Source organism: Nannospalax galili, unplaced genomic scaffold (genome assembly GCF_000622305.1).
Source record: "Nannospalax galili isolate Female #2095 unplaced genomic scaffold, S.galili_v1.0 scaffold337, whole genome shotgun sequence".
In the NCBI taxonomy this organism is placed as follows: Eukaryota; Metazoa; Chordata; class Mammalia; order Rodentia; family Spalacidae; genus Nannospalax; species Nannospalax galili.
The window spans coordinates 2052470-2073986 of record NW_008340932.1 but is presented as its reverse complement, the minus strand read 5'-3'; the positions used below and the strand labels follow the sequence as shown (position 1 = coordinate 2073986).

Sequence of the window (21517 nt, the reverse complement as noted above, 5' to 3'; positions counted from 1 at the left end):
TCAAGTCCAGCCTGGTCTACATAGCAAGTTCCAGCCAGCTGGGACTACAGGGAGACCCTGTCTCAAAAAGGCAAAAAAAAAAAAAAAAAAAAAAAGTACTAGTCCATAGTCACAAGAGAACAAACTCCTTTCTCTCCTTCCTCCTCGACTTGTACCCCATACTCTGGCCTTGGTTCTACCATGAGCACTCTGGAGATTCATTTAGCTCATGAATAGCACTCAGGCTTAAAGACTTAACATCTCAGATGAATTATCTCTAATTTAATTCAGTCAATTCTCCCCGCCATGCCTATGACTAAATGAAAGGGACATAGATGTAACTTTTTTTGGTCTTTTTAAGACAGGGTCTCCCTGAAGCCCTAGCTGTCCTGGAACTCACTATGTAGACCAGGCTGGCCTTGAACTCACAGAGATCCGCCTGCCTATGCCTCTGGAGTGCTGGGATTAAAGGCGTACGCCTCCACGCCCGGCCTTGTAACATTTTTCTAATTCATGGAAAACTGTAAATGTCATGTTCATTAATACAGTGAGTACAAAGATCCAAGCTATGATAAAGACGTTATTCTGTAACAGTAAGGCTTAAATTTGAAAAACTGTGGTGGCCACTTAAGAGAAATTTCTCTTTTTTTCTGATTTTTTTTTTTTTAAGACATGGTCTCAGGGCTGGAGAGATGGCTCGGTGGTTAAGAACACTGGCTGTTCTTGCAGAAGACCTGGGTTCGAATCCCAGCACCCAGATGGCAGCTAACAACTGTCCATAAATCCAGTTCCAGGGGCTCCGATAGCCTCTTTTGTCCTCCACAGGCATTGCACGACACGGGTGCACTTACCTACATATGCAGGCAATACATGCATACACATAAAATAAAAATAATAAAATATTAAAAAAAAAAGACATGGTCTCACTCTGTAGCCTAGGCTGGTCTTGAATTCACAGCAATTCTCCTGCCTCAGCCTCCCCCAAGTACTAGGATTATAGGCATGAGCCGCCATGCTCAGTCTACTTTTGTTGTTGTTATATTTTATCTATTTTTATTATCTGTGTATAAGCATTTGCCTGCATGCTATGCACATTTGTACAGTATCCAAATAGGCCAGAAGAGGGTGAAAGATCACCTGGAACTGGAAATAGGGACAGTAGTTAGCCCCCACATGGGTGCTGGGAACTGAACCTGGGTCTTTGAGTCTTGAGTTCTCTTAACCTCTGAGCCATGTCTCCAGTCCCTCCAGCCTACTTTCTTACTCTAGGCTACCATCAGGACCTTATCTCATCCTCAAGTAACCTGAGGTCCCGCCTTAAGAAGCAGTCTTTTGTGATCTGCTTCTACCTTATTGTGAGTTTTCCCAATATGTTCACCAGGACTTCAAATCCAGTAAGTCAGAGGGAATAGTTTAACATACTGAATAAATCATGCTGTCACCATGTCCAGACACCATATCTGTAGACTGCTATGAAACTTTGGTGACCAAGAAAAAAAATATAACTTACCTCGAGCAGGACTAGTTCTTTTAGGGAAATCCACTGTATCATTTGCAGGTTCCTCTGTGGGTTTTTTCCCTGTAAAAATGGGGAAAGTGGTGGGGAGAACAGGGGTAATAAAGAGCTTTTAAACAAAGGAAATAGCCTACTTTCAGTCACAATCTTCAGATCAGAGATGAACTGTAAGGGGCAAAAGAAGGGCAGCCCCACACATACCTGTCTCACCAAGGGGCTATTCAGAAACAAGGACAAAAAAACAGGCAGCAGATCGGTACAACAAGGATAATCTTGTTGCTGTTGACCTGCATTCTAGAACAGGGACTGCTGCTCTGAAATAGCATGCCATGAGCCATCAGCTCAGAAGAGCTAAACTTATTTCAGTGCTTTTCCTCAACTGAATTTTCCTACATGCATCCGCAGGGAAGGGTTAGGCAAGAAAATATTAGGGAAGGAAAAAACCAAAACATGCAAATTAGAAGTGGAAAAGCACCTTAAAAGATTCCACTCACCTCTGGAGAACCACTCATCTTCCAGTATGTCACCAAGGTGGAAAGCAGAGGAGAAAAATGAAGGAAGAAAAATGCAGGAGAAAGATGTCAACAAGATCACAGGCAAGTATGCAGGAAAGCACAAAGACAAATACAGGAAAGACAGAGGAGGATGGGGAAGAAGGCCCCAGATTAGTTAAGTTGTTATCCTTCACTGCCCCCTATACCAATATACTACCACCACCACCACCACCACCACCCACCACCACCACCACCACCACCACCATATGATTACCACAATCACCACGGTCATCACCACCACCACCACCACCACTGCCACCTCTACTGCCACCTCTACCACCACCAAGATCAAAGCATACAAGACAAGGGAAGCAGCAGCAGAGCAAAAAGACAATCTTTACCAGGTAGACTTCCATGCTATTAAGTACCTAAAGCTAAGTGCTCCTTCCTTTCCCCATCTCACATTAAAGAGCAGGAACTAAGACTCACCTTTGCCTTTCTTAGCCCCAAAGCAACTGGCAGCATGTGGCCCAGTATTGTTAGCAACACTGGGAAGTGCCTCTTGGTAACGCTCTGCCTGTGGGATTTCACGGTGAACTTGATACGATAAGTTCCGAAGGAGGCAAACACAGTTCTCCACAAGCTTAGGGACACAAAACAAAAGATAAAATGGCAAGAGAATGCCTATAGTGATTCACCAGAAAATGTAAATCTCCATGATTCATGTGCTATAATATCAATCCTAAAATGCATAATTCAATCCATTATCTCTTGGGATGTCTCATCAATGCCCCAAGCTTCTTGAAGTCTTTGTATCTTCAGGCTAGCAGAAGGTCTAATTATGGAATATCTAGTGTGTGACCCCAGAATTTGGGTCACTGATTCTCTTACTCAGAAAACACACAATCGCCGGGCATGGTGGCGCACACCTTTAGTCCCCGCACTCAGGAGGCAGAGGCAGGCGGATCTCTGTGAGCTCAAAGCCAGCCTGGTGTACATAGTGAGTTCCAGGACAGCTGGGGCTACAGGGAGACCCTGTCTCAAAAAGACCAAAAAGAAAAAAAAAAAGAAAACTTGGAAGACTACTAAGCAGTTTTAATGTGTCTGAAGGAGAAAAAAAAATCTAAACAAAACTATCTTCAGTCTGGAGAGACAGCGCAGTGGTTATGAGTCCTTGCTGTACAACTAACTATAGGACCTACATTTGGATACCAGAACCCGGGAAACAAGTCAGGCACGATGCTGAATAAGTCTGTAACCCAAGTGCTGTAGGAGATAGAGACAGGATGAGTGCTGGAGCTTTGTTGGCCACAAGCCTAGCCAAAAAACAGAGACCCTGTCTCAAAGGAATGACATGGAGAATGCGAGAGTGATAGAGGACAGTAAATGCTCTCCTGGCCTTCATTTGCATGTACCTGGGCACATACACAACACACACATTTAAATACTACAGACATACAGATACACACACACACACACACACACACACACACACACACACACACACAAAATCTTCTCTTCTTCTAAAGTGAATGCCCATTTTAAGGAGAAAGGGCTGGCATAAGTATTTTACATTATCTGACAGCCTGAAGTGGTAAGTCTAGACCACAGGTATCTTGTGGATGGAATTTACTCAACCATTAACTTACCTTGCTGTCTGAATCCTTCTGCCCAATCTCTGCCTGAACAATGAAAATGAGGGCATCAACCAAGCCATCACATTCCCGAAGTTTCCGACGAGCTTCACTCCTTTCTGAGCTTACATTTCTAAGGGGAAGCAGAAAAAGTACTAAAGATGATTCAAATTCAGAAGTCCTCCCTTAAACATCTCTCTAAATCTAAAGCTTTTTCAAAACCTTTCCTACTTGTTATAATAAATAGTGACTGTGTATTACAAGCAAGCATTGCAGTTGAAAGTTGAGTGACACAGTCTCTGTCTTCTGAGCCTTTATAACCACATGGAGCAGGGTTAAAAATGTATACTAAGCCAGAAATAGTGGTCCATACCTACAATCTCAGCACTTGGGAGACAAGAGCAAGAGGATCAAGAGTGTGACGCTAGACTGCACTACATAGCAAGACTGTCTCTGCCTCCCTTCCCCCTCCCAAAAAATTTTTACATGTGATAGACACCAGGCTGGGGCTATGGCTAGTGGTAGAGAGCTTGCCTGAGCATATACAAGGTAATCAGTTTAATCCCCAGCACCACAAAAATGGGGCTTAAGGTTGGGAGATGAAAATGGTATCAGTAAATCAAGACAGAACAGATATTTATTACGTAGAAGTACAAATTAGAAGAGGACAAGGTGTCTGCTTTGAAATACAGGTAACTAAAGGCAGAAACTAAACAGACACAAGCCCGGGGCTACATAAGAACCTCATGTCTGGTAGGTTCTAAACAGGTATTTACTAAAAGTAGAGGAACAAAGTCAGAGACATAAAAGTGAGGAGAAGGAGGAAGGCAGCAAGCAAACCCATACTGCAGCTAAATAATGCAGTATACACATGGGAGCAGCAGTAAAGACAGGCAGGCTGGAGTTGAAGCATGCAATACAAACAGGCTGAATAAGAGGCTAAAGAATTGACCTTTATGACTAGGGATGTAGCTCATTAGTAGAGAACTTGCCAAGATAGCACATGCAAAGTTCTGAGCCTGGTCCTCAGTACCACAAAACAAAACTAAATAAAACAAGTAAGCCAAAATCCCAACTTCTAATTTAAAAAAAAGAAAAAAGATATATCAATCTTCAAAAATCAATTCCAAGGGTTGTGTGTACATGTTCCTTGAGATTGAACCCAGGGACCTCAGTATGACAGATAAGCACTTACCACTAAGCTATATCATATCCATCCTCTGCCAACCCCCCTACCTTCCCCTGCAAAGGTCTTGCAAAGTTACTCAGCTGGCTGTGAACTCACTCTGTAGTACAGGTAGGCTGTGAACTTGCAATTCTATCTCAGCCTCTGGAGAAGCTGGATTGAAGGCCTACGCTATCAACCCCAGCAAAAAGCAAGCCAGGCATGGTGGCACATACCTTTAATCCAGCACTCAGGAGGCAGACAGGCGGATCTCTGAGTTCGAGGCCAGCCTGGTCTACACAGCAAGTTCCAGGTCAGCTGGGGCTACAGGGAGACCCCGTTTCAAAAAAAACCAAACCAAAACAAAAACAAAATGTCACTTACCTAAGGCAGCCAGCTGTGTTGGTAAGCACCGACTCCCACTCAATATGTCGTGGTTTACAATCTTCATTAGGTTCTCTCTCCCAGCCAGAGTGTGGAATGATCACTTCATCTGTCAAGGCGTGCAGTGCATGGTCCACAATCTCCATTTTTATTGAATCATGGGATGAGAGATTCCACAGAGTTCCTGGCAGGGACAATTTATCAGAGAGCTCTCCAGCACCCAAGACAGTGTGTCTGGAGAATATCAGAGAACCCTATTCTATTCCTTCTCAGCATTCCTCGATGATCAAATGTGTGTCCACTACAGAGTCGTATGAATGACTCCATGTAGTGTTACTCAAGCTGCTGCTCATGACCCATGGTAAGAAATATTTTATACTATAGTTTAATACAAGCACACAGATCATGAAAGCTTTATTTTTTAAAATAGTTTTATTTTTTAAAGATTTATTTTATGGCTGGACGTGGTGGCACATGCCTTTAATCCCAGCACTTGGGAGGCAGAGGCAGGCAGATCTTTGTGAGTTTGAGGCCAGCCTGGTCTACATAGTGAGTTCCAGGACAGCTGGGGCTACAAGCAGACCCTGTCTCAAAAAGAAAAAAAAAAAAGAAAGAAAGATTTTACATATGTGTGTGCATGTGTGTATGCATGTGCACTTGAGTGCATGTGCCCATAGAACAGAAAAGGTGTCTAATCTCCTGGAGCTGGAATTACAGGCAATTGTGAGTCCCGACAGGAACTGAATTCTTCTGCAAGAGCAGCAAGAGCTCTTAACTGCTGAGCCATGTCTCTAGCCCCCCAAAAGTTGGGGGTTTTTTGGTCTTTTTGAGACAGGGTCTCCCTGTAGCCCCAGCTGGCCTGGAACTGGCTATGTAGACCAGGCTGGCCTCAAACTCACAGAGATCCGTCTGCCTCTGCCTCCCATGGGCTACCACGCCTGCATCAAAAAAAAAAAAGTTTTATAAAACACTATTTACTACAATCAATGCTCATTAATCTACAACAGTTTCTTCACCCCAGCAACAAAGTTACTTTGAACCATGTAATTGTTGTGGGAAACTGTCCATTGTGGGGTGTTTACCAGCTTACCAGTATCCCTAGCCTTTACTAACCGGATGCCAATAGCAGGCTCTGCCCTACCCTAAGTTATGACAACCAAAAACAACTCCAACAATGCAGATGTCCTCTGGGATTCAAAATATCCCGCCAATTGAAAAATCAAAGATCTATATTATTTATTTTTCTTTTATTCTCCTGGAATGATGATTATGACCCATAAAATTTCACACTAATGGATCACCCACTCACTATCTGGAAAATTACCATTCTAAATAAAGCCAAATGTAAGCTCAAATGTCTAGATGGTTCAGGCAGGTTGAGTCAAGATAGGCACACATTTAAAACAAATTACAAGGTTATGGGTAAATGGCAACTGACACATAGCTTCTGTGTTTGCGGGATAACTTCCTCTACAAATATTATTAGTCAAAAATAACAGAATGTGTTGGGGATTACTGAAAACTGGGAAACATATGCCCCCAAATCAGCTCAAGTACCAGAATGGAGAAGCAGATCTAATCTGATCAGCTCTTCTATGTGCTTAACAGAAGCCAGCAATGTAGAATTTTAAGTAATATCTCTGGATAGTAAACATGAGCAACCAGTTCTTTAAAAATTCAAAACCCTGTGTCAGCCAATCAAATCTGTAAGGCAGACTTAAGCCAAAGGCCACAACTTCAGAACCTATAATCAGAAAGTAATGGACTGGAAACCCCTCTAGCTCTCTACTTCTCTAGGAATAACAGTGACTTCCAACCTAGCAACTTCCTCAGACCTAGAACTCACCAGTAATGACTTCAGTTAGGTCCATGTCACGAGCCTTTCGAAGCAATCGCACAAGAGCAGGAACACCATCACAGTTTTTTATGGCAATCTTATTATCTTGGTCACGTCCAAAAGAAATATTCTTGAGAGCTCCACAGGCTCCAAGGTGCACTTCCTTTTTGGGGTGGTCTAACAATCCTACCAGTACAGGGATGCCCTTGAGCTTCCGCACATCAGTCTTCACCTTGTCATTGCGATAGCATAAGTGCTGCAGGTAGGCAGCTGCATTGGACTTGACAGCATCCAAGCGGAACCCCAACATGGCGATCACCTCCGGCAGCTCAGGCTGTCTCCAATTTGGAGGTGGGGGACCTCCCTTGCGCAGACTATCCAAGCTGGCTAAACTTCCCCGCTCGTGCTGGGCCAAAGGAGCCCAATAGTACTGATCCGGTGGTACCTCCTCACCAATCATGTCTTCATAGCTCCTGCAAAGTTTTGAAAGAACCAAGAATCAACCAGTTAAGCCTAGCTTCTTGGACATTCCTGTTACTCAACTTCAAGTATGCATTAACTCCAGTTCTACTACAGAGATCATATCTTTCCTTTTTAGATCAATTTTAATAATTTTGTGTATCTGCATGTGTGTGAGTATATGTGACAATCAGAAGCTGATGTTGAGTGTCTTTTTAATTGCTCTCTACCTTACTTTTGTTTTGTTTTGATTCAGGGTCTCTCAGTAGCCCCAGCTGGCCTGGAACTATGTAGACCAGACTGGCCTCCATCTCATAGAGCTCTGCCTACCTCTCCTTCCCTGAGTGCTTGGATTAAAGGCCTGCACCACTATACCCGGGCTTCCTACTTTATTTTTTGAGACAAGGTCTCACACCAAACCTGGAGCTTGCTGATTCAGTCAGATTTGCTGGCTAGCAAGCCCCAGGGATCCTTGTCACTGTCTCCCTAGTACTGGGGATTACAAGTGTGAGCCACCACAGTGCTCAGCTTTTCACTGGATGCTGGAAATAGAAAACAGTTCCTCACTTACCTGCAGCAAGCACTTTATCAACTAAACCATCTCCCCATTCCCAACTTTAATAATTTTAAAGGCAACCTATGATTAAACTAAAACTATCACTTTTTTCTGTGAAGTTTGCTAATTCTGAAAATAGCAAACATTTGGAAATGTTAGTAAAAAGAGAATCAAATTCTGATTCTTTAGCATCTATCTGAATGATACCTACCAGCTATTAAATTATCTGTACAGAGTGAAATTAATCCTCAAACAAGAGAGTTAAGAAGACAACTGACTCAGTATCACAGTCAGCAAACAAAGCCTGGGAACAAGTGGTAAGATGGCTGTAGTCCCAGCACTGGAGAGGCAGAAGCAGGGTCATCACAAGTTTGAGGCCAGGCTGGTCTACATAGCAAATTCCAGGCCATTCAGGGCTACATACCAAGATACCTCAATACATTCTCCTCCCCTGACAAAGAGTCTGAGAACAGTTCTAAAATCCTTAGCTGAACAAGAAACAAAGCATTTACACACAGCAAACAGCTGATGGAATAAGACCATTAAACATATCTCTTTTTCTTTTTCTTTTTTTTGGTCTTTTTAGGGTCTCCCTGTAGCCCCAGCTATCCTGGAACTCACTATGTAGACCAGGCTGGCCTTGAACTCACAGAGGCCTGCCTCTGCCTCCTGAGTGCTGGGACTAAAGGCATACACCACCATGCTCGGCATAAATACATTTCTTATTTAAGCTTTTCCCCACCCTATTTTGGAAATTATAAAAGAGAAACTGGGCCGGGTGTGGTGGTGCACGCGTTTAATCCCAGCACTCAGGAGGCAGAGGCAGACGGATCTGTGAGTTCAAGGCCAGCCTGGTCTACATAGTGACTCCAGGACAGCTGGGGCTACAGAGAGACCCTGTCTCAAGAGGACTTCTTGCTACATTGTATGAGACCTTGGCTTTGGCCCTGAGGTATAAGCTCGAACATTAACTCTCACAGTTCATCCCAAGGCTTTACCAGCTACTCAAACAAGTATGTTGGAGAAGAAAGACATCCTCCAACTTCTAACTGCCCACAATTCTGTCAAAATGAAATCTACATATCAACATCAAAATTGGGATGCCCTGCCATTAGGATCAGTGATAGAAACTGAGTTTTTCTGTTTCAGTACTATCAACAACCACTAGAGGGTGAGTTTGTCACACAATTATTTATTCATGGCCACCAGGAGGTAAGAGACCCATTATCTATGAGCTCATTTCACCCCGTGGCTCCCACAAAAGACAGGAGAATCTATTGTGTAGGACTCTCCAAATAAGACCATGGTTTGTTTGATAAAACCACTCCCACTGTCAGCAAACACTCAAGGTTAGTCAGAACAGAAGGCCTTCCTTACAGGTATCAATACTAACCATTCAACAGTGAGTGATTCAACAGGACAAATCATTTTTCAACAGGACAAATCATTTAATTAAAAAAAAAAAAAAACACTAAGGTATTTTAAAATATCGAGCAAAATGAACAGGTTGTTTTAAGAGCAGACTACTAAACAGTATGTGGTGGAAAAAGTCCTTTTAATGGGAGAAAAAACAGAATACATGCATGAAAACTCAAAGGATATGCCAAAATGTTAGCAATGGTTCTTCATGAGAGGATGGTGTGCTTTTCTGGGTTTTTCAAGCTGTGTGTTGAGCATGTTTTACTTTTCTTGTTTATTTTAGGATAAGCAATTATAAAATAACTGCCACAGCCAGGTTTCTCAGTCACCTGGGAATATACCTCACATTTGAAATCCTGTATTCATTGTTCTTCTGGGCAGAAGATCAAGATTCTTTCACTTTGCAAGTAACAAAACTTTGCCCACATGATAGAATAACTTGCTTAAGGCAGCACAGACAGTGGCAGAGACACAACTAGAACACTGGTTTTCAAGTTCAGTGCTTCTTCCACTAATCCCTGCCTCACTGTTCAAGTATGACCTTGCATTATTCTCCTAGGCCTGAAACAGGAAACAGAAAATGTTCTTGCTAGTCAAGCAGGTTTCCAAGTCCAATGGCCAACTTGGAACAAGCCCAAGAACCAAGCCCCAAACCCTCTCTATGCTAACTGCCACAACTAGGGACAGGAGAGAAAGTCCTGGCCATCCACACCCACTGGGTCTAATCACTCTTTACTAATGAGGAAGTCAGAAAAAGCAGGCTTGCGCTACAGCCCACACCCTGGACAGACCATCCAATGATAGCTGTTATCTGTCCCTGCTCTAGGTTGCACCAGCCTAGTCTGGTGCCTCTTCAGGAATAAAAGGTGAGTCACATGGGTATTGGATTGCTAACCAAGACATCTGAAGAGTGACTCAGGCTTAGATAATGGGGCCTCTACCCCTGTCCCTGGCCAATTCAGTTCATTCAGTCAGTACTACCTAATATATATGGAAAGTAAGTGCCAAGACATTTGCTTTTGAAGGTTATGGCCCCAACATACAGAAATTCCACAACAGCTGCCCAGGGCACACTCACCATCAAGACAATCATAAACCTTCCCTTATTTCTTGGCCTGGAAAATACAGACCCTGGTTTATTCTAAAAGCAACGTGTTTATAGCCCAGGACCAAACCTGCTTGTTTTTATACAGGCCTAAAACTAAGAACATTTAAAACAATTTTTTTAAAAAAGAAGGTGTACAAGGCCCTGGGTTCAGTCTTCAGTTGGGGTGGGGGGGCGTACGGGACACCACTGGTTGGGTGTGTACTAAGGCAGAAGCAGGCAGATCTGTAAGATGAGGTCAGTGGGTCTATATAAACAAGTTCCAGGACAACTACAGAGAGACCCAGTCTAAAAAAACAAACAAAAGAAAGAAAATCAAATAAGAGCTATCACAAAGATGCTAATCTATGGCAAATAGAGCACAAAATAAATCCTTGAAAAAAGGTTGGTCAGTCTAGGCTTATACACCTTTAATCCCTGCACTCTGGAGGCAGGCAGTTCCCTGTCAGTGAGTTCAAGGCCTTGCAGCCAGGTGTGATGACCCACGCCTTTAATCCCAGCACTTGAAAGGCAGGGGCAGGAGGATCTCTGAGTTTGAAGCCAGCCTGCTCTACATAGTCCAGGCAGCTGGGACTACAGGGAAACCCTGTCTCCCCCTGGCCCAAAAAAAAAAAAAAGCAAAGGTACGTCAATCCCATTCGAAAATTCTGAAGGGACAAGTATCCTCAGACTAGACAGCTGCTTAGTGACCTTTGGGAGTATTGCTAATACATCTCTCCAAGAGGGCCACTCCTCCCTATCTTCATGACCAAATGTAAAACTCTAAATACAGGGTGTAAGGGCCTTGCTCAGGTCATGGACCATTTCTGTTTTTAAAAAACATTGGGATTTGAACCACTGCAGAAAGAATTCTTAAATACACTTTTTTTAAAAGATATTTTTGTTTTTATTTTATGTATGAGAGTGATTTTGCCTGTTCATATGTAAGCACATCACATGCATGCAGTGTCTGCAGAAGCAAGAGAGGGTGTCGGATGCCCTGGAACTTGAGTCACCATTTGGATGCTGGGAACCAAACCCAGGTCTTCTGCCAGAGCAGCAAGTGCTCTTAACTGGTGAGACATCTCTCCAGACCCTTAAACATACTCAACTGTGTTCTAACACCAAACCAGTAGCTAAAGAAATTCCCAGGAAGAAGAACGTTCCTAGGCCTCAGGCCTCCGGCTCCTTGTGGTACTCCCTCTCTGACAGTAAAAAGGAAACAGATCATGAGGCAGAAGCTACAGCATAGCAGCAGTCTACTCTTAGGACATAAACCAATATTATCACTAATCACCTTGGGCTAAGTCCACACTATATCCCAAACAGGACTTAAACTTGTGACAATCCTCCTGCCTCAGATTCCTGAGTACCTGGACTATAAGCATGAGTCATCACATACAGCTACAAATCACTTTTTCACTAGGTACGGTGGCACACACCTGTGATCTTAAGAGTCTGGAAGTTAGAAGCAGAAGGATCAGGTGTTCAAGGCCATCCTCAACTATATAGCCAATTCAGAGGTCAGCCTGAGCTGCTAAGACCCTGTCTCAAAAAGCAGTAACAACAAAAGAAAAAAATCACTCTGTATAACTAAAATTATGGTTCTCAAACAAAAAAAGAACATAACATAGCAAATCAATATTTAATAAGCCTTCCATAAGAAAAGAAAGGAGCCACAAGTATCCACAATCCTAAAAGCTCTTAGAAGATAAAGCTACCCCCTTTTTCCCCATTCCTGCATACCTGAGGCGTCGGCGAGGGTCAGAAGGTGTCCCTGTCCGACGGGCAGTGCCATAATCCGACATCATGCCATAATCCAGGTCATCATAGCCCATGCTACGCTGGTCATCCTCTAGCCCATAAGGCTCTGGATGAAAGCGATGCAGATCTACGCTGCTCCCACCAACTCGAACCTGGGGCTGGGGCCCATAGACATCTTGTCTACTAGGTGCCCGGTAGCCTTCCATACTGGGTCTATACCGCTCCTCAATGCGGGTCACCCGAGACAGACTGCCATAGTTGTCACCACCACCTGGATAACCATCTTCATAGTGGCGGCTGTATCCATCTGGAGGGTAGTGGAAGTTTCTAGGAAGAGTGGCAGTGCCTGCTTGCCCCACATAGGGACCAGGTCCCCCATTGCCATTCTTGCGGAAGTCACGACCCAAAGTCTGGATATAGTTGTTGGAGACTGCTGTGGCATCCACAGGCAGCCCGTCTGGTCCCACGGGGACTGGCTGTACTGTCCGTGTTGTCACAGTCTTCACAACCTTCTTGACCTTCAGTTAAGGAGAAAAAGAAAAACTGAAGGAAATGAAGGAGCTAAGCTTTACCTCTATATCATTCTAAGAAAAGAAAGAAACCCCTACTCTCAAGGACAGTTTACCTAGAAATGCCTTACAGTCTACCATCTACCTTTATTTCCATTGAGCAAGAAAACTGCCCTAGGGGCTGGAGAGATGGCTCAGTGGTTAAAAGCACCAGCTACATTTACAGAGGATCTGGGTTGATTCCCAGCACCCACTTGGTGGCTAATAACTGTCCATAACTGGAGTTGTAAGGTATGTGACACTCTCTTTCTGACCTCCTTGAGCACTGCATGAGATGGATACAATTACATACACACAGGGAAAACACTCATACACATAAAATAAAAATAATTCAATCAAGAAATTTTTTTTAAAAAGAAAGGAAGGAAAGAGGGGAGGGAAAAAGAGAGGGTGGGAGGGGCTGGAGAGCATGGCTCAGCAGTTAAAAGAGCACTGGCTATTTTTGTACAAGACCTGGGTTTGCATCCCAGCAACTCCCTACCTGAGGATGCCCTGAGCCAGCTGCTCCCGGCTAGCCCTGCAGCTAAGTGCAGACAGATGAGTCAGCTGGGCTGAGATAAGAAGGAGTTTTAGCCCAAACTGCTGACCCCAAATGGATGCTTTTTTGTTTCTTTTTTATTTGAAGGTTTTATGTTTGAGAATGCCTTGCTACATAGTAAAAGCCTGCCCTGTGTGCAAGAAATACTTTTTAAGATAACAAAATCCCCATATAAAAAGAAAAAAGGGGGACTGGAGAGATGGCTCAGCAGTTAAGAGCTCTGGCTGCTCTTGCAGAAGACCCAGGTTCATTTCCCAGCACCCTCATGGTGGCTAACAACCATTTGTAACTCTAGTTCCAGGGGATCTGACACCCATGGGCACTGAACAACACAGGGTGCACTTACACACATGCAGGCATAACACTCATACAGATAAAATTTTAAAAAAGGAGGGGAGGGGAGGGGAGGGGAGGGGAGGAAGTTGTCCTGGCAATAACTGCCTGTAAGCTCTAAGGGAAACCACTACTACAGCCTTCATATCCCCTCTCTTCTCCATGTCAATGTATTTTCCTTGTTTGCTCTGATATCACTTTCGTTACAGCATCAGTAGAGACCAGTGGCTTCCATACATTTAACTGTTTTAGCCTTTCCACTGAGACCACAAAAGACCTATCACTCACTCCAAGACATGATGCAAATCTCAGCTTACTGTGGTCTCTGTGCGACGAGTGGTCCCATCATCTGAGGTCTCCACAGAGACAACAGACATGGCTCCCTCAGGGTCCTCCTCTGTGTAAGTTTCCACAATCTGCCCTGGCTCCTGCATCCTGGGGATAGTGCTATACAAAAGGTGACTGTGATCCTGTAAGAGAAAAAAGAAAGAAACCACAAGTAAGCCATATGTATCAGCACTCCATCCTAATAAGAAACATGGGTGCCTCTAGAGACACAAGTCTTCATGTATCTTCCACAGGCTTCAGAGTTTTTAGAAAGAGTGGTTGTCATCTTTTAAACTTGTGTAAAAGGACAGTAGATATGATTTCCCAGTTCTAGTCACTTAACAAACATGAAAGGAGTTAACTATAGTCATATCAACATCCTAGTGTCAAAGACATGATTTAACTTCCCAGTTCTGGTGAACTACTTGAATATAAACTATATTTACTGGTTACATCTCTATCTGAATGACGCTTCATAAGAGCATCTTGCCTGCCACACCCCCTCCACACACACCCAAAAATATCTTTAAAACAAAAACAACAAAAACTCCAAGAGGTTTTTGTTTCTGTTTTTAAATGGTATTAGGGGTTGAACCTAGTTCACGCTAGGCAAGTGCTCTACTACTGAACTATATTCCAAGGCTGCCTTTAACCAATTCTTATTTTGAGTCAAAGTCCCATTAGTTGCCCAAGCTAGTCTTGAACTCATTTGGTAGTCCAGGCTAGCCTTCATTTTTTTAAAGACATAGTTTCACTATGTAGCCCTAGCTAACCTAAAACTATTTAGACCAGGATAGAACTCAGAGACCTACCTGTCTCTGACTCCAGAGAGCTAGGATTAAAGACATAGGCTATCACAAAGAGCCTGGCCTTCAACTTTTGATTGTCCTGACTCTGCCTCTCAAGTAGCTGGGATTATAAGCTGAACCACCAGGCCCAGCAAGAGTTACCTCTTTTTGAGACAAGGTCTCACTATGTATCCCTGGCTGGCCTAGAAGTATGTAGATAAGACTGGTCTCAAACTCACAGAGATCTGGCTCTACCTGTACCTGCACTCCCAGCAAGGGGTATCTTTTAACTGGCTCGATATTACTCTTCAGATACTGCCCAGTCAGACTTTAGATACAATTTCTGCAAAACACAATTATGCCCGCTCCCAAAACAGATGCAATACCCAGGGATCAAATGAAGGGGCAGGGAAACCATAATAAAGGCATCATTTAAAAAAAAAAAAAAAAAAATCAACAAAGGCGTGGTGGCACACGCCTTAAATTCTCGGAAGGCAGAGGCAGGAGGATCTCTGTGAGTTAAAGGCCAGCCTGGTCTACATAGTGAGTTCCAGGCCAGCTAGGGCTACAGGGAGACCCTGTCTCAAAAAAGACAAAATAAATAAATAATAAATGAATAAATCAACAAACTACATAAACACTTTAGGAAAGTAAAAAGGTAGAGTTCCAAAGAACTAATTAATAGATATTTACAATGCACTAAGCATTTCCCAACACACCAATATGCTCAAAAAGGCTGGAGAAGTAAAAAGATATGAATGAAGCCACCTAGGCCTTGACTCAAAAGAATTATTACCTGGGGTCCGTTGAGTTTCAAATCTGAAAATTTCTGTCTCTCAAGGTCAGCATCGCCCACAAACCGGCCGTTCTGAAACACAGCCCCACAAGACAATTCATTTTGTAGCCTTCCTTTACTCTATCAAATGCAGTTTTTTTTTTTTTTCCCAAATAGGAAAAGGGTTTTCAGGAAGATATTTGTGGCCTAAGTCCTTGTGTCAGTATTCATAAAATATACAACACTCTTTAGTCTCAGTTTGCATTTCTATCAAAACTGGAATCAGGCCTAAAATTTTGGCAGACTGGATCTCTAGAGCCTAAGAATGTAAGCTCCATAAGGACACTGGAGTTGGGGGCAGCAGTTTTGTTTGAGGATGTGTCCCTAATGTCTTGAGCAGTGTTTGGCACATAATAAGCATTCAAAAACTATTTGCTGAATAAATAGTAGAGACTCAGATAAGTTCCCTACACACAATCTTTCCAGAAAGTTCTAAGAATATAAGGAAAGCCAGAAAGGCTAAATGGGGGGGGGGGGGCCAGTTCCCAAAAGTCTTTATTGTTCCATGAATCTTGATGCTTTGCTGCCATTGGAAACTCCCATTCCTGGCAGCTTTTTAAAGAAAGAAGAAATTTAAGTCTCTTTTTCTAAATATAAAAGAAACAATTATTCTGCAATTCCCCTCCCCCCCAAAAAAAAATCAACATCTTTTATCAAGTTATAGCCACAGAACACAGAACAGAAATGTTAAGCTGTTCTGTCTTAAGCAGTAGGAAATAACCTAATGGCAATATACCACATAAATTACATTTCTCTCTGATCCTCTCTGATTCTCTATTGAGACTACAGTGAGAAGAACCAACAACCTTGAGAGACTCTTCCCCCCACCCATTCCCCCTTTACATAGAGTATAATACTGCAGGGAGAGGAAGTCAAACATTACTTTCAGGAAGAAGGAAGGGTGTGGTTTCATTGCTAAGTAGAAGTTAAAAATAAGTGAGCAAGAGAGAAACCACGTACTAAATCCTGGGATTCCCCACCACCTCTAAGCCTGAGCAGTCCTGCTTTCCTTTCAATCTCTCATCCTTAACCCTCTACTCGAGTTCCTGTAAAAATCCCTAGAATACAGTCTCTTTCAAATTCCTGATTGTCTCCAACTCAAATTCTGTCCTCCCACTCCCTTACAATGAGACCTTCTCTACCTTAAGAATTAAATAGGCATTTGGGCAGGGCTATAATCCCTGCACTGGAGAGGCAGAGGCAAAAGGATCACAAGTTTGAGGGCACCCTGAGCTCTACACCTACACCTGGTCTTCAAAAACCCAAAGGTCTGGGAATGTTGCAGTGGCAAAGCACTTTCCCAGCATGCACAAAGCCCTGGATTCCATCCTCAGTTCCTCATAAACAAGGAAGTAAATAGGATGTGCAGGGCCTTAGGGTCAATCCCTAACACTACAAAATAAATTAAATAAGCAATCAGTTAAAGTAAGAGTATAAGCACTGTTCTAGTTTCCACCCACAGATCTCTAAAGATGCAGTCCATCAAGCAATGCCTAACACGCACACAAAGACACGCACACTGACAGAACCACAGGAGATTACATCACAGCAAAGTCAGACTTGTTAAGCCATAGAAAACACAAGATACTTCTCACAAAGTCACATTATAAAGTCAGCCAACCCAGAGACCACTGGCTCCTGTGGTTATCTAGGTGAAATAATACCATGATATTCACACTCCAACTATAACCAATAAAATTAACAATAATCCCCTCCCTCCAACACCATGATTTACATAGCCAACAAAAAGTGTAGTCAAGGACAATATGGAACAGGAATATACAATATATGGACACTGTAACACCTTCTGAGAACAGATTGCTCCCTGAGGGAGAGTGAGATGCAGCTGGGAGCACAAGATGCCCAGCCACTAAGTAGACCTACTTCCCTGAATTTTTGACACCAAGAAAAGGGATATTTCAGAGAAAACAGAAGTGACTTGAGTATAGCTCCAAGCTACACCACCTACCATAACTAGAAATGTATCCTTGCCAAGAAAACCCACCCTAGCAAAACAAGAAGTCACACAGGTCTTCTACAGCCCACCCAACTCAGCTCAACATCAATAGCATTTATCTCTTAACCAGTATTTATTTATCATATCCCTGGAAAAGCTCAGAGGAAGTATGAGCACAGGACAACCCCTCACCAACGGGCCAGTAGCTTCTCACTAAGGATCATTGCCTCTTGTGACCAAGCCAAAGTCCTACCTGCAAGTCTGATGGAGAGAGGGGTTACCTGATGCCGACGGGTGAGGGTGCCGTTGGCCATGAGTGGGTTGGCATCTTGTGGGGAGACCCGGACGCGTTCCAGTTGCGCCGAGACGTGGCGCCGTTCTTCCTCCAGCGCCCGGGTCAGCTTCTCAAACTGGGCCTCTTGTTCCTTCACAGAGGCCAAGATGCTGGCGGTCGACTCCACCTCTGAGTCGTCCATGAAGGTAAGGGGAGGAGCCGCCGCAGAGCAGGGTAAAAAGGAAGGTGGACCACAGAGGGAGCAGAAGGAAGGGAGAAGGCCCCCCTCACTTCACACTATCGGGAAAGGGTATGGGAGGAGAGAAAAGATCACAGGTCAGAGAAGATAGATGAATTGTTAATCCCCAGAGCCAAAGACACCCTCTGTGGTTTTACTGCACTGCAGAAAGCAAGCCATCACCAACCAAGCTTGGGAGCCCATCACCAATGCCTCCTCTGGCAGGACCCTCTCATTACCGCCCTCTCCAATACCAAACACTTATTATAAAGAAGGTGCAGCTTGATCTAAATCTCTACACCATTGGCAGGAGACCGATAGTGTGGCTAAACGCTGCACTCATGACATGAAATTTGAAATTGGGTTCTCTTCCCCTGAAAAATTTTGCTGGCATCAGTTTAGTAAAAGTTTTAACTCCATGGTACATGACTGTCCTAAAGGGACAAACCAGTTCTAGACATAATGGGACAGTATAGATTTTACTTAACCTTCCCCAAATCTGAATACTATAAATGCAGCAGTAGTGGCAAACTACTCTAAATTAATATGCCAAATTAAAATGCTAGTTAAGAAAGAGAAATATAAAAAACTTCCTGCCATCAAAGTTGGAAAACAAAATTAAGGCCTTCATGTTTCATACATTTATGAAGAGGTCTTTCTACTTCCCAAACCTATACTACAATACTGAGGGTTTATCTCGAGCCCAGTCTTTGGCACAGGCCTGTCATCTCACCAATTTAGGAGGCAGGATTACAACTTCAAGGCCTCTTAGCTACAGAGGTTCAAGACCAGTTTGAGCAACTTAGCAAGACTGTCTCAAAAAGGGTTTTGAAAGAGCTAAGGATGTAGCTCAATGGTACAGTGTTTACCTAGCAGGTATGAAGCAATACATTCAACCCACAGTACTGAAAAAAAAATGGTAGTTACATGGAAATGAAGGGTTCCTCATATCCTTATAAACAGCCAATTGGCTAGTAAATACTGTTGGACTTCATGGGCTTTTTTCATACAAACTATGAGAGACTTTATGGTCAGCTCAAAATGTATAGTATGGAAAAGCAGGCTAAGAAATCTTCTCTCTTACTTCCCGCCCTCTCACCAGCCCCTGAAGGAAAAGAAGGCACCTAAAATAATGTTTAATAAACACATATTCCATACACACCTGTTAAGAGAAGGGTTGTAATTGATTGGATTAGCACAAAGACCAGCCCAGTCTAGATTCAAAAAAATCATGGAAGAAGCATCCCAGCCACCACAGCAAGGAGGAAGCAGGAAGGAAAGTGCTGCAGAAATATTGAGGAAAAATGAGAATGAGAATTGAGGAAAATAAAACATATCTAGTGCATAAATCCAAGAGCAGAATGGGGGGAGGGATGTACTCTAAATGAAAGGGAGTAATTTAAAATAAAATTTGGAATTGCTTAATGTGGCAGATGCCCTTTAAACTTTGCTGTGTTCAGATACTTGGGCCTTGGGTATAGGTTTAATTAAAACATGGATTCTACTAGTATATCAGAGTTCCTCTACCTATAATTCCATACAGAACCAGAACAGGTTATAATATGGATTAAAAACCCACACATCCTCTGTTCCAGGCAAGCAAATTGGGGGGGAAATTTTGCTGTTAGAATGCCCTTCCCCCTCCTTCCCACCCTTAAGGCAGAAACCTCAAAGCTCAGTCCCAGCATGCCCACAAAGACATTGAGAAACCAAAGCAATAGTCAGGGTTGGGAAGACATGTGGAGACTAGCCTAGGCTGAGCCTTTAGCTTAGGTTCTCTTTCCCACGCTCCCCACAGCCCCACCAAGCACAAAAGCTTGGGCCTGTCTGCCTTAGAATGTATCCAGCATTCAGTAAGCAAAAGTGTACCAAGAGAAAACTGATAAATAGGTGCCCAGTAAACTCCTGAATTAATCCAAGAACATGATGAACCTTCCCTAAATCCCTCCTACCTAGCTCTGGGTTCCCATAATCACTTAACAACTACTCTTCATTCAGCCAAAAACTCAATGTCTCTTTCTCTTACTCCCACCCTACATTCCAAGAGACCACTCCAAGATCATTCTTTAATAAGTATTCTTTTTTGTTGTTGTTTTGGTTTTTGAGTGACTGGGTCTCATGTAGCCCAGACTGGTTTCAAACTCAGTATATAGCTGAAGTTGTCCTTGAATTACTTATTCTCCTGCCTCCACCTCCCAAGAGCTAATTACAAGAGTTTATCACCACTCCCAGCTTGTTTTAACTGCTCCCTTTTCATGTCTATTTCTTCATTTGGAACACTTGCCCTTATCCACTATGTACCACTCAGTGACCTATGAACCTTCCACATCAAGAGGACTTGGCTTAAGAGGACTCTTCCAGTTGCTGATTTTAAACAGGCCTGCACTGCAGTTACCACTGTGGCAACCTCCGCCCTGCAATCTTCTTGCTAATAAAAGCCCAAACTACCAGTACTATGGGGCACACAGAAACAGCACTCCCTGCTGCAGAGAGAAACTATGACCATGCCATAAATGGTCACTTTTTGCCCCCACAACTTTAACTTGATAAAGGGGGCTAGAAGGAAAACACTCAGAAACCTAAGTCAGAAAGTAAGGTCTGGAGTCCCCATTATCCCAGCTTTAAAGGTAGCCAGAGAACTCTTATTTGGAAACAAGGACAGTGTGGTTAAGTACAGAGAGAGGTTGGATTCCTAGGCCTAAATTCATGGGCAGACTTTCTGCTTGAAAGAGAGCAGACCCAGAAGAAAGGATACAACTCTCAAGCCAACCCAGTCCTGGCCCTGCCACTAGCCAACAGTGCTCGTTCTCTGCACAATGCCACCACCACCAGCCCAGTCTAACCTGGCTGCTGTGAAGACTGGGGGAGATAATATATGTTATACAAATGTGAGGTAGTAAGTTGTTTCAAGAGTTAGTTTCAATCTTCCAATTACATTACTTCATTGTAATGACTCAGACCCAAACTATTTTCTGAAGCAGCAGATGAAATTAACTGGATCAAGAACATAACTGGATTCTAAAGAGTGGATGAGCTGGTTTCTCTGCTCCAACTCTGTTTACTAGGAAGTCCCACCTAGACCAGTGTTTCTGGGACAGAGAGTGCTTCTCTAGTGCCTGACAGTCACTGTAGCATCATGAATCTTTTATACTAAGTTCCTGTTCCTAGTCAGGGCTTTACCAATTGTTACCACAGACAAAGGGAATGTGAAAAAATAACTACTGGAAGTTTTACATTTATTATCCTCACAACTATTACAACCATAGGGGAGTTAAGTTTTATTGCAAATGAGAAAACAGCAGATAGCAAACTTAAAATTTAAACCCAAGTCTATGCTGTTTCCAAAGCCTACATTTTCTTTGTATGC

The 21517-nt window shown here is 43.2% G+C and overlaps 1 protein-coding gene across 7 annotated transcripts in view; it reads right to left on the bottom strand.

Moving 5' to 3' along the window:
* Ctnnd1 (catenin delta 1) overlaps positions 1–21517 on the bottom strand; it is a 54173-nt gene that overhangs the window by 9209 nt on the left and 23447 nt on the right. For 4 of the 7 annotated variants that reach the window (XM_029564945.1, XM_029564944.1, XM_029564943.1 and 1 more), the window contains 11 exons: positions 19313–19433; positions 17920–18209; positions 15643–15714; positions 14049–14201; positions 12274–12809; positions 7019–7482; positions 5173–5356; positions 3639–3756; positions 2479–2632; positions 1990–2007; positions 1490–1558 (listed from right to left, as the gene is read on the bottom strand). In XM_029564945.1, the coding sequence (XP_029420805.1) occupies positions 1490–1558; positions 1990–2007; positions 2479–2632; positions 3639–3756; positions 5173–5356; positions 7019–7482; positions 12274–12809; positions 14049–14201; positions 15643–15714; positions 17920–18114 (1963 nt within the window). In that variant the 5' untranslated portion in view covers positions 18115–18209; positions 19313–19433. The remainder of the gene's footprint in view (positions 1–1489; positions 1559–1989; positions 2008–2478; positions 2633–3638; positions 3757–5172; positions 5357–7018; positions 7483–12273; positions 12810–14048; positions 14202–15642; positions 15715–17919; positions 18210–19312; positions 19434–21517) is intronic. The other 3 variants (XM_017798934.2, XM_017798933.2, XM_017798935.2) reach the window with 3 other exon arrangements.